The 12,536-nt window shown below is 34.9% G+C and overlaps 1 protein-coding gene across 1 annotated transcript; it reads right to left on the minus strand.

Moving 5' to 3' along the window:
* Positions 1-702: 702 nt before the first annotated feature.
* On the minus strand, positions 703-3,577 carry LOC120330665 (glycerol-3-phosphate acyltransferase 1, mitochondrial-like). Its single transcript, XM_039397546.2, has one exon. The coding sequence runs from the start codon at positions 3,475-3,477 to the stop codon at positions 1,084-1,086; it is 2,394 nt and encodes a 797-aa protein (XP_039253480.2). The 5' UTR covers positions 3,478-3,577; the 3' UTR covers positions 703-1,083.
* Positions 3,578-12,536: the final 8,959 nt, after the last annotated feature.

The following is a 12,536-nucleotide window of genomic DNA, read 5'->3' on the forward strand; positions in this document are numbered from 1 at the left end:
ATGTTTTAAATGGGGGAGTGGGGGAATTCCGACCAGCCCCCTGTCATCAACTTACTTTTCATTCTGGCAAGTATGGCCAAATAAATAAGGTACCATATATAATAGTCATCTTTTAGAACTAAATTATGACATGGCCAAATCAAATCAGTTAAGTCAGGGGTCGGCAACCTACGGCCCGCGGGCCGGATCCAGGGCAGGGCAGAAAAGTTGATGCTAAGTGCAGAGTTCAATGGCCCCGAAGATGCAATGAGGATATAAATCAATACTCTATTCGAGATGTATCACTGCTTCATTTTCAATTATAAAAACTCTCATACATTCGGGTTTCAACTTTCTAAAAATATATGCGGCCCGCCAATGACTTGCGACCCTTATTTTTGCCCGCGAGCGACAAAAGGTTGCAGACCCCTGAGTTAAGTCATATCAAGATTTGAGTTACCAATAATACTGTTTGTGGCTATATAAAAGCGTCATATTATGTCACCGAATAGCTTAAATATGTTACAAAATAAATTACGTTGAAATCAGTTAATAAGTTTGAAGCAGAAGTGTCACAGAAAAAGTTATGTTGAAATCGTTAAACTTTTAATAAATAAAGGGGAACTGACAGTTTAAACCAGGGGTGGGAAGTGTTTTCGCATGGGCCGGATTCTAAAGATCGTTTTTGCAAAGGGCCGCATAGAGAAAAGTATTTGACTTGACCAAGTCAAAGTTTACACCCACAGTTTGCCCCCTTTCTGGTTTCACGCAAATACATTATACAGAAGAAACATATATACATAAAACTGGAAAAAACTTCAATACAAAATAGGATTGTTAAACTATACTGAATAGCACCATCATATAATTGTTTGATTTCACAACACAATTCAAACAAAAAAAATCTTATCAATTGACTTTTCAACCAAGTTGCAAGTGCCACATGAAACACAGATAAGTTCATGGCCTCACGGAAAACCTTCCCTCCATCATCATATCAACAATTCTCCAATAACTGAATAAGTTCCACAACAACCATGGCAAGAGAATATAAATTGGACAACACAATATAACGCAACAAACTTTATAAAACACATCTAAATGCTATACCATAAACTGGCAAATTTTGGAAAGCAAATTGTCCAGATGGTCAGAACTTTGACATTCTTCCGTTAGACTTAACATCCCATCTTTTGATTTTATAACTTTATTGCATTTAAATGCATAAATGCAATGTGATAAAATTTCACTTGAGCAAGACTCAACACGAGAGGTTAGTCCATTTCTTGATCTACTCTGAGAGAATTCTAACAAAATTGACAAAAATTCCTTTCTGGAGATTGGATTGTGAAGCAAGTTGAGTTTTTCAGTTACCATAGCAGATCCTTCAACAATAGCAGCCAGAATATTTTGATAACAGAGCAACTGTGAAATAGATAAGGGATTGACTTTGAGCCATTGATCATTGCTACAATTTTCATCTTCATCAAGACCATAAGCCGCATGTGTTATTCTCGCATTTCCTATGGTTTCACTGATCAAGCAGCCAGAAGAGACTAAATTATGTATCGTATCTTTCAAGCAATCTTCCAAGTCAACCACCACGTCGCAAAGGATCAAATCTAGTTGCAAAAAGTCGCACAATTCCAGTGCTTTTTCTAAAAGATTGCTTCGCAAGAATGACAAAATCATCTTCTCCGGAAGACTATCTTCAAATATATCAGCTCCTCCATTCATTTCCCAAAGCTTTTCAACCATAGAGAATCTGCAACCAGTGACAGCTCCAATTGATAAGCATATAATAGATTCAAGTGCATATAATGGTGTCATCAAATTGGAATAATATGTTAATTCAAAAATTTCAGGAACACTAAGAATTGGTTTAATAAACAAGCTCGATTTCTGTTCCTTTTTTGGGGAAGATTCACCATCTGAGATACTATTTTGACTATTAGCAGAATCACATCTGACAAAAATTCCACTGTCAGTATTATCATCACATGACTCATCAGTCTTTTCTAACTCATCATGCAATAAAGGAATCGTCACATCACTTGAACAGTTATATCCCACAGGAGATGATGGAAGGGAGTCTGCTTCTTTACAACTCAAAACACAATCCAGAAAAATTACTTTTTTACCCAATAAGTTAATAGCATTTAAAACAACATCTTGCGCTGAGCCAGAAAATGCAACATTCCTTCCACTGGCAATGATTTCAGCCTTTAAACGAGTGAATGAAACAGTGAGGTCTGACATTGACACACCATTACGCCATCTGTTTATTAACAGGAAAGCCACTAAATGAGTAGACATGAATGATCTACTGCTAAGTCCATTGAATATAATATGTTCAGCTAAGAACGATATATTTTTCCGCCACAAAGTGTCTTGACGATATGACTGCTGATGAATAAATGATTCTGTCAAAGACATAACACCAGCACCATTTCGACTTTCCCCGATTGATAACTGGCAAGAATATTCATCGGCTACTAAATTTTTGGAAGAAGAATACATGCATATGTCACGCAAAGCTGACTTGAGGGAAATTGGCTTCGCAAAATCAACTTTGATATTTCCATAATAGCCTGTTAACATTCCAGCAACAGATTTAAAAGTGCTCCACAAGCTTTCAGGTTTTTTTGACTTGCCAATATGTTCATTGTTAAAATTCCCCTCCAATAATTTTTCATAACTTAAACTGACTGGAACCAAAAGCGCATCAGGAACTTCGCCTTCAACCACTGCGTCTACAAGTACAGAGAGCAATCCACTCTTCGGAACATTGGGTAACCCACTTCGTGACCGTGTCCCTTCCAGAAATATTTCCACACTTTGTCCGGTTTTCAATATCTCGGTCATGTATGTCTGTAATATAGAGCGATAAAGAATATCCTTTCGATTACTTTCATCGAGTTTCCTACGAATAAAAAATCCTCCAGATCTTTTGATAAAATATCCAACAACTGGTAAGTTCAAATTATCACCACTGGCTATAAAAGGAGTTCTTATATTATTGTGAAAAAGCACCAGGGACACGAGTATATAGTCCAGATGACTAAAATGCAAAGGCATGTATATGATTGGAATATTTCCACAAGATACTTCTTGTATAGTCTGCATTTGAGCTGATGAGAACTGCACTGATCCACATACTTGCTTCAATAAAACCAAATATATCCATCCGCAAAATCTGATCACCCGCGAAGTCACTGTTCCAATCATGTGTTTAGCAATAGACATGGCTTGTATCCTTGTTTCTCTTTGATGACTTTCTGAATAATTTTTTGTAGTTTCAACGACTTTTTTCACTTTTTCATTATTTAATACTTTATTGTGCAAAGATTCCAAAGTGGGGTAATCAGCTTCAGTTTTGTTCTCCATTGCAATGAAACAGTAATAACAGGTTCTTGTCAAAAATCCCTTTTTGTCTTTCTGATCAAACATTGTAAGAAGATCCATAACTGGCCTATCTTCAACATGTTGTCTTTGCATGTTCGACGAAGTACTTACAGACTTAATTCAGTAATTTCTGTCTTTACAAAATTTAAAACTAACTGACTACGATGGAGGATCTGAAAAATAAAATATCTCATACATACTGTACGGTACCGGTACTGACGACAGGACGAAGGTACGCCTGTATCGTATGCCTTACACACGAACAATAGTTTAGAAATTCTTGACTATAGCAAATATTACGCAAGCAAAAAACAGGGATATTTGGAGATACATTGAGAGTTATTCTGTGCATAATGTACGAAATCTGATGATGAACTACCGGTACCGGTACCGGTACGGTACCGGTACCGTATCGGTAGCCTACTGGCTGACTGGGTCTCGTGAAGTAAACGCCGCACAACCGTAACTACCTGGGAAATGCCAAACAATACCGTAAAAGCGCCTAACTTCGGACAGTTCCTAACTTCGGACAAAATTTTTGAACGGCCATATCTTGGCTAAAACGCGCCGTATATTGCTAATTTTAATTATTATAGGTTGCGCTGTTATATCTACATCTATTCTCATCTTTTTTAATGTTGCATAATTATTTTTTTGGTAAAAAAACGGAAATTTTGCCGAAAATTGACTGCCCGCCATTCAACGGCGCAGAGCGTCGCTCCTACTGAAGCTATCATCGTCAAAATACCACCATTCGGTAGAGGGCGACATCAATGTATATAATTTATTTGAGTGATCGCAAGATGTCGTACGAGATTTAAATAAAACCTAAAATTCTGAATTATAAATTCCGTAAGAATATTAAGATTTCACGCAGCGTCAAAAATTACGTCAACCTCACGTAGATTATTTTTCGCTCACTTCCGACACGACGTCACACTGCGTCGCGGAAATGAATTTTGACGCCAGACACAACGGAGCCAATATGACAATTTCCGTTAAGATAAAGACAGCGTTTCAATGTAATATTTTTGTATTTTGTTCGGTCATGTATGAATATATGCCAAAATTACATTAATGAAAATACATGTCACACTTAATCGATGACGTTAAAAATCGAATATATAAAACTATGGAAATTCCAACGTCCATATGGCACAGTGCACTGACTCAACCATTATTTTATGATTAGTAGTCGAAATGACAGTTATTGAATACGGCCTATTCACTCGAAATTAAAAATAAATTTAATCTCCAACAAATAAACGGGACCTACATGTTTACAAGATTAAGTTGAATTTTAAATTAAACTTCACAATCGGATTTTCCGTGTGTTTGATATAAATTATCATTTATAAAGATAACCGCGCAGAATAAAAAAAAGCTATCTGTCGAGAATATTAATACTTCAAAGACTTCGATAGAAGCCCGTTAAAATACTTCATTGTAGATTGAAACGGTTTGCATCAGATATATTTACGTATGCATTTCCTGATTAAAATGACTAACGTGTTATTATACTCATCTGAAGTATCGAAAATAACGAACGAAAGATGTAAACATATGACGACGGAACTTTCAAATAATGCATTTTCGTCGCGACGTTGATGTTACGTTACGACGCCGATCGAGCGTCCTATCTTCACGCAACGGCGTGATTACGTCACCCGCATCGGAAGCCTCTTTCTCTCTGTGCGTCGCGTTACGCAGTGAGGAAAATGACTGTCCGAAGTTAGGGCAGTGAAGGATAACGGTCAGATGGCAAGAAAAATAGATTATTTCAATAGTAAAAATTGTTCAATTGACCCGAAATTTACAGGGAATGTAAATCACCGCACGAATGTTTTACCAAGCAATTTTGGCGCCGTTTGGACAATAAATGGTCGAGTTATTGATGAAAATAGGGTAATTTTGTCCGAAGTTAGGCGCTTTTACGGTAGACTAAGTAGACTAAGTAAAGCCGCAAAATCACTGGATCCCGAACTTACTGTTGTACTGTACATCGCGGTCTCAACTCTAAAGTCCGGGATAACCTGGGGTCAACGGTCTTCTTTTCGCTAACTGCCAATTACGACGAAACAAACCATATGTGAAGCAGCGTGATTTTGCAAGAGTTCATTCGGGGTCATCGTTGCATCATGTTAGTTCGCAGATTCGGTGAATACCCTCCACTCGGGGATAATTATGTGCAAGAGGTTGCTAGACTCCACGCTGCCGTAAGGTGTTTCACGTAAGCGCTGGTCGGTTACGGCTTCCTCCACCATCAAGTCCATTTATCTGAATACAAATGACTAGCTAACTAATCCCATACCCGACATGGACTGACGAGAGACCGTGCTTCGTCATATCATTATGTCGTCTTATCTTAATTTCTTTTTTATCTGAAAATTTATCAAATTAATTACTCTGTGGCCTAATTACAGAAACAAAGAACAAGCTGCAAACAGTGCTGGCTCAAACCATGACTGAGTTCGTCTCTTGTGAGAGGATATTTATATATAGATAAAATACAAATCGAAACAATAGGTTCATGAATCTTGAGAGAGAAAAGTCCAATCTATTCATTCACCAATGCCTTCCATTATAAATTTCGACATAAATGTTTCATAACATGCTGCGTCTCCGGGCCGCGGTCGCCTCGCCGATTATTATCAGTATCCCGCGTACATCCGCCAATCAGCCATTCGTATTAAACCGCATTTGTATCGTTGATATCATCCCGGTATACGGTATGTATGAATCTCAACTACATTCTACATGCCCTAAATACTTCGCCCATTTTTCTGTATGAGTAACACAGCTGAAACTATGATGCGATTTCGCTAATCTCGAATATCAACGGCTATTGCCGTTGCCCCAGGGCTCAGTGTTGGGGCCTACCCTGTTTTTAATTCATGTAAATGATATTGTCAATTCCATTAGGGCTCCAATTAAACTTTTCGCTGATGATACTAGTGCTACATTCGCCGCAAAAAAACTGTCCGGCCTAGAATATTTAATTAATAGGGAAGTTCATAGTATATCGGAATAGCTAATTAAAAACAAGCTAACTGTCAATCCTAGTAAATCCCAAGTCTTATTGATTAATTGTATCGAAAGCCTTAAAAATTCGAACTTTACTCCAAAATTCATACTAAATGATCCAGTACTTAGTATCTATGACTCTGTCAAATATCTCGGTGTTATTCTAGAGTCGAAAAGTGCCATATTTGAAGCCATGACTTTTTTCAAATGTGGAAAGTTATCTTGGTTAAAATGCTTTCAGTAAAATACGCCAAGATTCATTTCGAATAATTTGCTGTTAAATCTTATTCTAGGTTGGATTTAGACAAAATCAACCGATAGGCTGGAACTAAAACTCAGGTAGCTTTTGCATCTTTTAATATTATTTTTTATAAACTGCTCTCCAGTTGCCTCCGCGGGCCGCACAATTTTCCCTTGCGGGCCGCATTTGGCCCGTGGGCCGCACTTTGCACACCCCTGGTCTAGACAATAAGCTAAACTGGCAAGGGCATATTGACCAACTTGCAGGTAGACTGTCCAGAGCTATTGGCGCTATGTCCAAACTGAGACTCTTTGTATCTGATAAGGTTTTAAAAATTGTATATTTCGCTTTATTTTACTCACATCTACAATCTGGAATTGTGCCATGGGGATCTGCCCCTAAGACTTATCTCGATTGGATCAGAGTATTTCAAAATCGTGCGTTAAGGTTGATGAGTGGTACACGTCTGCGGGTAAGCCTAAGTCCCATTTATTGGACACGTAGTGGACATAACGATCGTTTCAATATTATGTTGTTCTTGTTGTTATTTGACACAGAATAACACACCTAGTGGAAATATTAAAAAAACGCTTTTCTTTTCGAATACTGGACCAGTTGCTTTGAAATTCTCAGTGGTTGAAGATAAAATTTTCCCCAGAAGGCTATTACTTTTATTCATTTTAAATATTTCTGTTAGCTCTGTGGGATTTGTTTTTGTTTGCTATGACGTCATTAAACGTTCTGTGGACATCGGACGCCATTTGGTGTCCTACTGTACTGCTTCGCTTGGTGTGTATATATTTGTAGACTGTGATCTGACGGTACGGTACACTGTACTGTACTGCGAACAGACGTGTCCATATATTAGGGCGTAGCTCTCTTGTAAAAAGATAAATATTTTTACAGTGACTGATGTATATAAATTCGAAATAATAAGCGAAAATCATGTTTCAATTTAAACACGGAATTATTCCTGAAATTTTTGATAGCTACTTCACAAATTGTAGTAGAGTCCACCAATACGACACTCGTTTAGTGGGTAGAGGAGCATATTTTGTTAATAGGACAAGTTCCAGTTTGGCCCGGAATTCCATTCAAATTACTGGTCCAAGTATTTGGAACACTAACCCAGATGACATCATAAAATCATCTTATAGCGGTTTTAAATATAAGTATATGAGGTATCTCATAAATAAATATTAATAAATCTAGCGATAACTTCTCTGTGTTGTCTTTTTTACATTTCAATACCCATTTCACTCGTGATTTGCATCTTTATCTTTGCAAATATAATCTAGCAAGTCAGCTCTTTCCTATTTAGGACATTATATTTTTCTCATGATCTGATAGATATACAGTTCAAGAGTAATTTCAATGTATGTAACATCAACAGTTTACATTCTAAGCCAACTATTGACTATTCAGCATTTGTACCTTTTGACATGATATGAAGTTGTAGTAGTTACCATAAACCGATACAATGTTACCTGATTAAATTGACGGCAATTCCTTGATTCTAATTTATGCAATTTTGTCCAGTCGAAATCATCTAGACCTAGTAATAGTGTGTGTGGTTTTATATGAATGGTGGTATCAAAAATTGTACTACTGTCATTTAAAATGAAATCCACTATATCACATTGTATGTATATTATATCATAATTCAATATCTGTTCAGTTCAGCAGATATCTGGATGAAATTTTGCCATTATATGTAACCTGTGTTTAGGTTTTCTTTATTGCATTTTGATGTGACTATGGTAGTTCCACACACTAAATGTATAGCATATTGAACTTTTATTTGAGTTCACATGTCTAGAGTTTACATTATTTTTTATTTATATAGACTATTACTAGACTTGCTGTGGAAACTTTTCTATTGTTTACAATTTCTCGCAATTCGACTACATTAGCTTATCAAATATTGACTTAAATTGCATTTGTCTCACAAGTTATGTAAATCATTATTCATATATTATTGTTGAAAATAGTTCATGTAATATTGCACCTACTGTTTCTTAAATGACATGCAGACATTTCTCAGCCACGATATTTACAGTTACCCTTTATATGTTACTAGTACATTACGAAAATAGGTACGGTATAATGGCTCTTATTCTCCTGAATTTATTGTTTAGTTCTGGCCTATAAAATTAAACAATTTATGCTGTAGGTTGAAGGCGTGCGTTCATTACTGTATGTTGATATAAATTGCTGAATTGTATTTTCTGTGTTAAACCAAACTTGGATTAAACATCTCAAATTATCATTATTGTATATGTTGATATGAATTGCTGCATTCTATTTTCTATGTTAAATCAAACTTGCATTTATATTATTAATCCAATCTAAAGAATTTATTTCCCATATCATTATTACTGTATATGTTGATATGTATTGCTGCACCCAATTTTCTGTGTTCAAACTTGCATCTATACGTCCCAAATCATTATTGGACACGTTTAGTGGACATAACGATCGTTTTTTTTTTTATTTTTTTTTTATTGGATTTTAATAAAATAAAACAATATTGTAATAAACAATATTAAACGATACCAACAAATGCACAAAGGTAATTTATCATAATAAACAATATTGCAAAAAATTATGTATTAATCAATAAGTAATTGTCTAATAATGTATATCCTTTTTGTTTTTTTAAACAATATTGCAGTATCATACAATACAAATAAATAATAGAAATGTGAAATAGTAACAATTATTCACATGCATTTAATAACACAGTTATTAAATTTTTATTACCCATTTTATTACCCATTTTTTTCTATGTTTGTGTAATTTCCCTTTTTTCATAGCCAATATTCTTTCATTCTCTTTGATAATGTCAAGAAATTTTAAAAAATTATTGAACTTTGGCCTGCTTTTACCAATTTTACATTTATAGAGATAAAATCGACCAGCAAGTAAAACACAATTACACATCATGTCAAAAAAATTCCGACAGTATCCTAAAAAAAATTCAATTTTAGTAAAAGAGAAGTTAATGCCACTTTTCACATATATCCACTGGTTCAATTGTTCCCAGAATATGGAAGAGTAATTACATTCAAAAAATAGGTGATTGACATTCTCAACTTCCACATTACAAAAGTCACACAGATTAGACGCTACTAAATTGAATCCATATAGAACATTATTCAAAACAATTGCCCTATGAAATAACTTGATGTGGAAAGATCTGAGTTTGGTTTCAATAGTAGAGAAATATACATTGGTATATCATTTGTTCCATTTAAAGGTGGGATAAACATTCAGATCAATAATCCACTTTTCTCTAGCTTTTATTTGTTGTTATGTTGTTCTTATTGTTCTTTGACACTTTTGGACACCTAGTGGAAACATTTCTCTTTGATCACTCGACCAATTGCTTTGAAATTTTTAGTGGTTCAAGATGAAATTTTTCTCCACAAGGCTATTACTTTTATTTATTTCAAATATCCCTGTTAGCTCTGTGAGATTTGTTTTTGTTTGCTATGACGTCACCGAACGTTCTGCGGGGATCGGACGCCATTTTGTGTCCTACTGTACTGCTTCGCTTGGTGTGAATATATTTGTAGACTGTGATCTGACGGTACGGTAAACCGTACTGTACTGCGAACAGACGTGTCCATATATTTGGGCGTAGCTCTCTTGTTATTGTATATACTGATAAAAAATGCTACATTCTCTTCCTACGTTGAGTCCATACGAATCTGGGACATCTGCCCCTATATGTGGGCAATATGGATTATAAAAATTGATAAGGGACTGAACAATAAGTAAAATCTTTCACAACTATTCAGATTCTAGAATATGATATTTTGTATAGTGAAGATCATTTAGACTTTGTATTATTCCAAGTGTATATAATTAGTGGTGTCACCTAACATTGTACTTCTGTCATTCTAATTGAAACTCATTATTACAAATTGTATGTCTATTACATCATATTTGATCGAACGGGTCCCAGGTATATTAACATATATATTATGTATAGTATATTGCAGCTTATACTCTTCTTTTGAGCATACATGTCTTGAGTACTTCCTGTATATATTATACAACTCGTTCTGACCTGTGGTTGTAGACATCATTGAATAATTTCCTCCTGGTCTTATTCCATCTTTATAGTTATTGAATACTACCAACTCAATAGTACATCCTGTTAAAATGTGAAAACTTTTCGCATCTGTAGACAGTGGCTTCTCAAATCATAGTGTCTTATATAAATCAACTATTTACTCAATCATAAAACATAATTATATGTCAATCAGTATATGTCAATTAATAACATTAAAATAAATCTTCAAACAAAACTCGCAATGTTAAATGACAGTTGTGTTTAGGTTGAATTTGTAACAAAGTTGCAATTTGTCACTTTAAATCATCGAATATTATCCCAATTAATCTTGAAAAATTGACTTTCGACTTAGCACCTGTAAATTTCCACGAGCATAAAAAGATTCATACTCACGGGACAATGAAATCATCGCTATTTTAAACTTAAACTAGGTCATTTCATAAACTTTACAAGATATTCCACCTAAATAATAGTGCCGATGAAATAAGAAATTATTGTGCACATCCAAAATTCCTCCTATCAAAAACGAGACAAATAGAATTTGATTGGTCGATGAAAAACTTTCTTCCCGAAAAAGTAATAAATAAAGATAGACAAATTATCCACTAACTTGAGAAACCCCCAATTTCATTTAAATAGACTGTTCGAGACAAAGAAAATAGAGTGTTGGGAAAAAGGTTAGCTGTTCTAGTTAATTCTGCTGTTATCTTATGGACAATGCTATTTAAGGTACAATTGTTTTATAATTTCTTGTTATTGACGATTGTAATTTGTTTAACCGGAGCAATATAATTATACTAAAGAATGGATATTGAGTTAATCTGTTTTATAAAATTAACAGGAGCTCCCAATTTGAGCACGTATAACTTCTGATTAATATAATTGTTTTATATTGGAGTCTAGATAGTAGGAGCCCAATATATATCAGAGTAGTTAACTAGTCAACATCAACAAACGAAGAAGATAGCCAACAGCAATTTTTGATTACAAGTTGCTCTACATTCGAGACTTTGACTTGATATATTAATCTACTACTATTCCATAGAAATCATTTTCCTCCTATTTATGTACAACTCGCCAATGGTGCTTTTTATATTTATATTTGGTGATAATGAAATTACGATACTGCTTTATATTTTACTGTTACATCAACTCATACTATTATAATTATTTACTTTTTTATTTATCATTCACTTGTCTTCTTATATATTATAGGCGAGCCGAGGCCTTTTATCTTTCAGTTTCGTAGCGCACATAAGGTAACTACCTGAAAATGATTTCAAAATGTTCCTTAGAAATTTAGTAACAAATATTGCCTTGTTCCCACTTCCAAAAGTTGCACGTTTTACAGAAAAGACGCTTTTACTACAATAAATATGTGTTACCATCTGTCCTATTTTCTCTGCTTTTCCGGTATCATGGGCCAATGAACGCAGACTTCTGCATGACGTAACAAACAAATTAGTCAGCTGTAGGTGGATCCCCAGTGGTTGGATGAATATCAGATGTTCTACTACTGCTCGCTTTTGCGTTGAGTAGCCTTTCCATAGTTTTTTCAGTTATTATTAGTTCAGTTATTCTAAGGAGGTGTTGAAAAGTATAAGTAGGATATTAAACACTTGTATATCCTTACCATAAATAGCAATTTTAGTTGAGCACTAGCTCATAAGACGTTGTTAAATATGCACGGTGCGGTAACTCCAAGGAAGTCTAAACCTAGAATAATATGTCACAAACAACGATATTTTCTGGCCTGCATGAATTGTTTATGATTAATTTAACGACTCTTCTTGACTATTCAGCAGA

The sequence above is a fragment of the Styela clava genome, chromosome 6, assembly GCF_964204865.1.
Source record: "Styela clava chromosome 6, kaStyClav1.hap1.2, whole genome shotgun sequence".
Taxonomy (NCBI): domain Eukaryota; kingdom Metazoa; phylum Chordata; class Ascidiacea; order Stolidobranchia; family Styelidae; genus Styela; species Styela clava.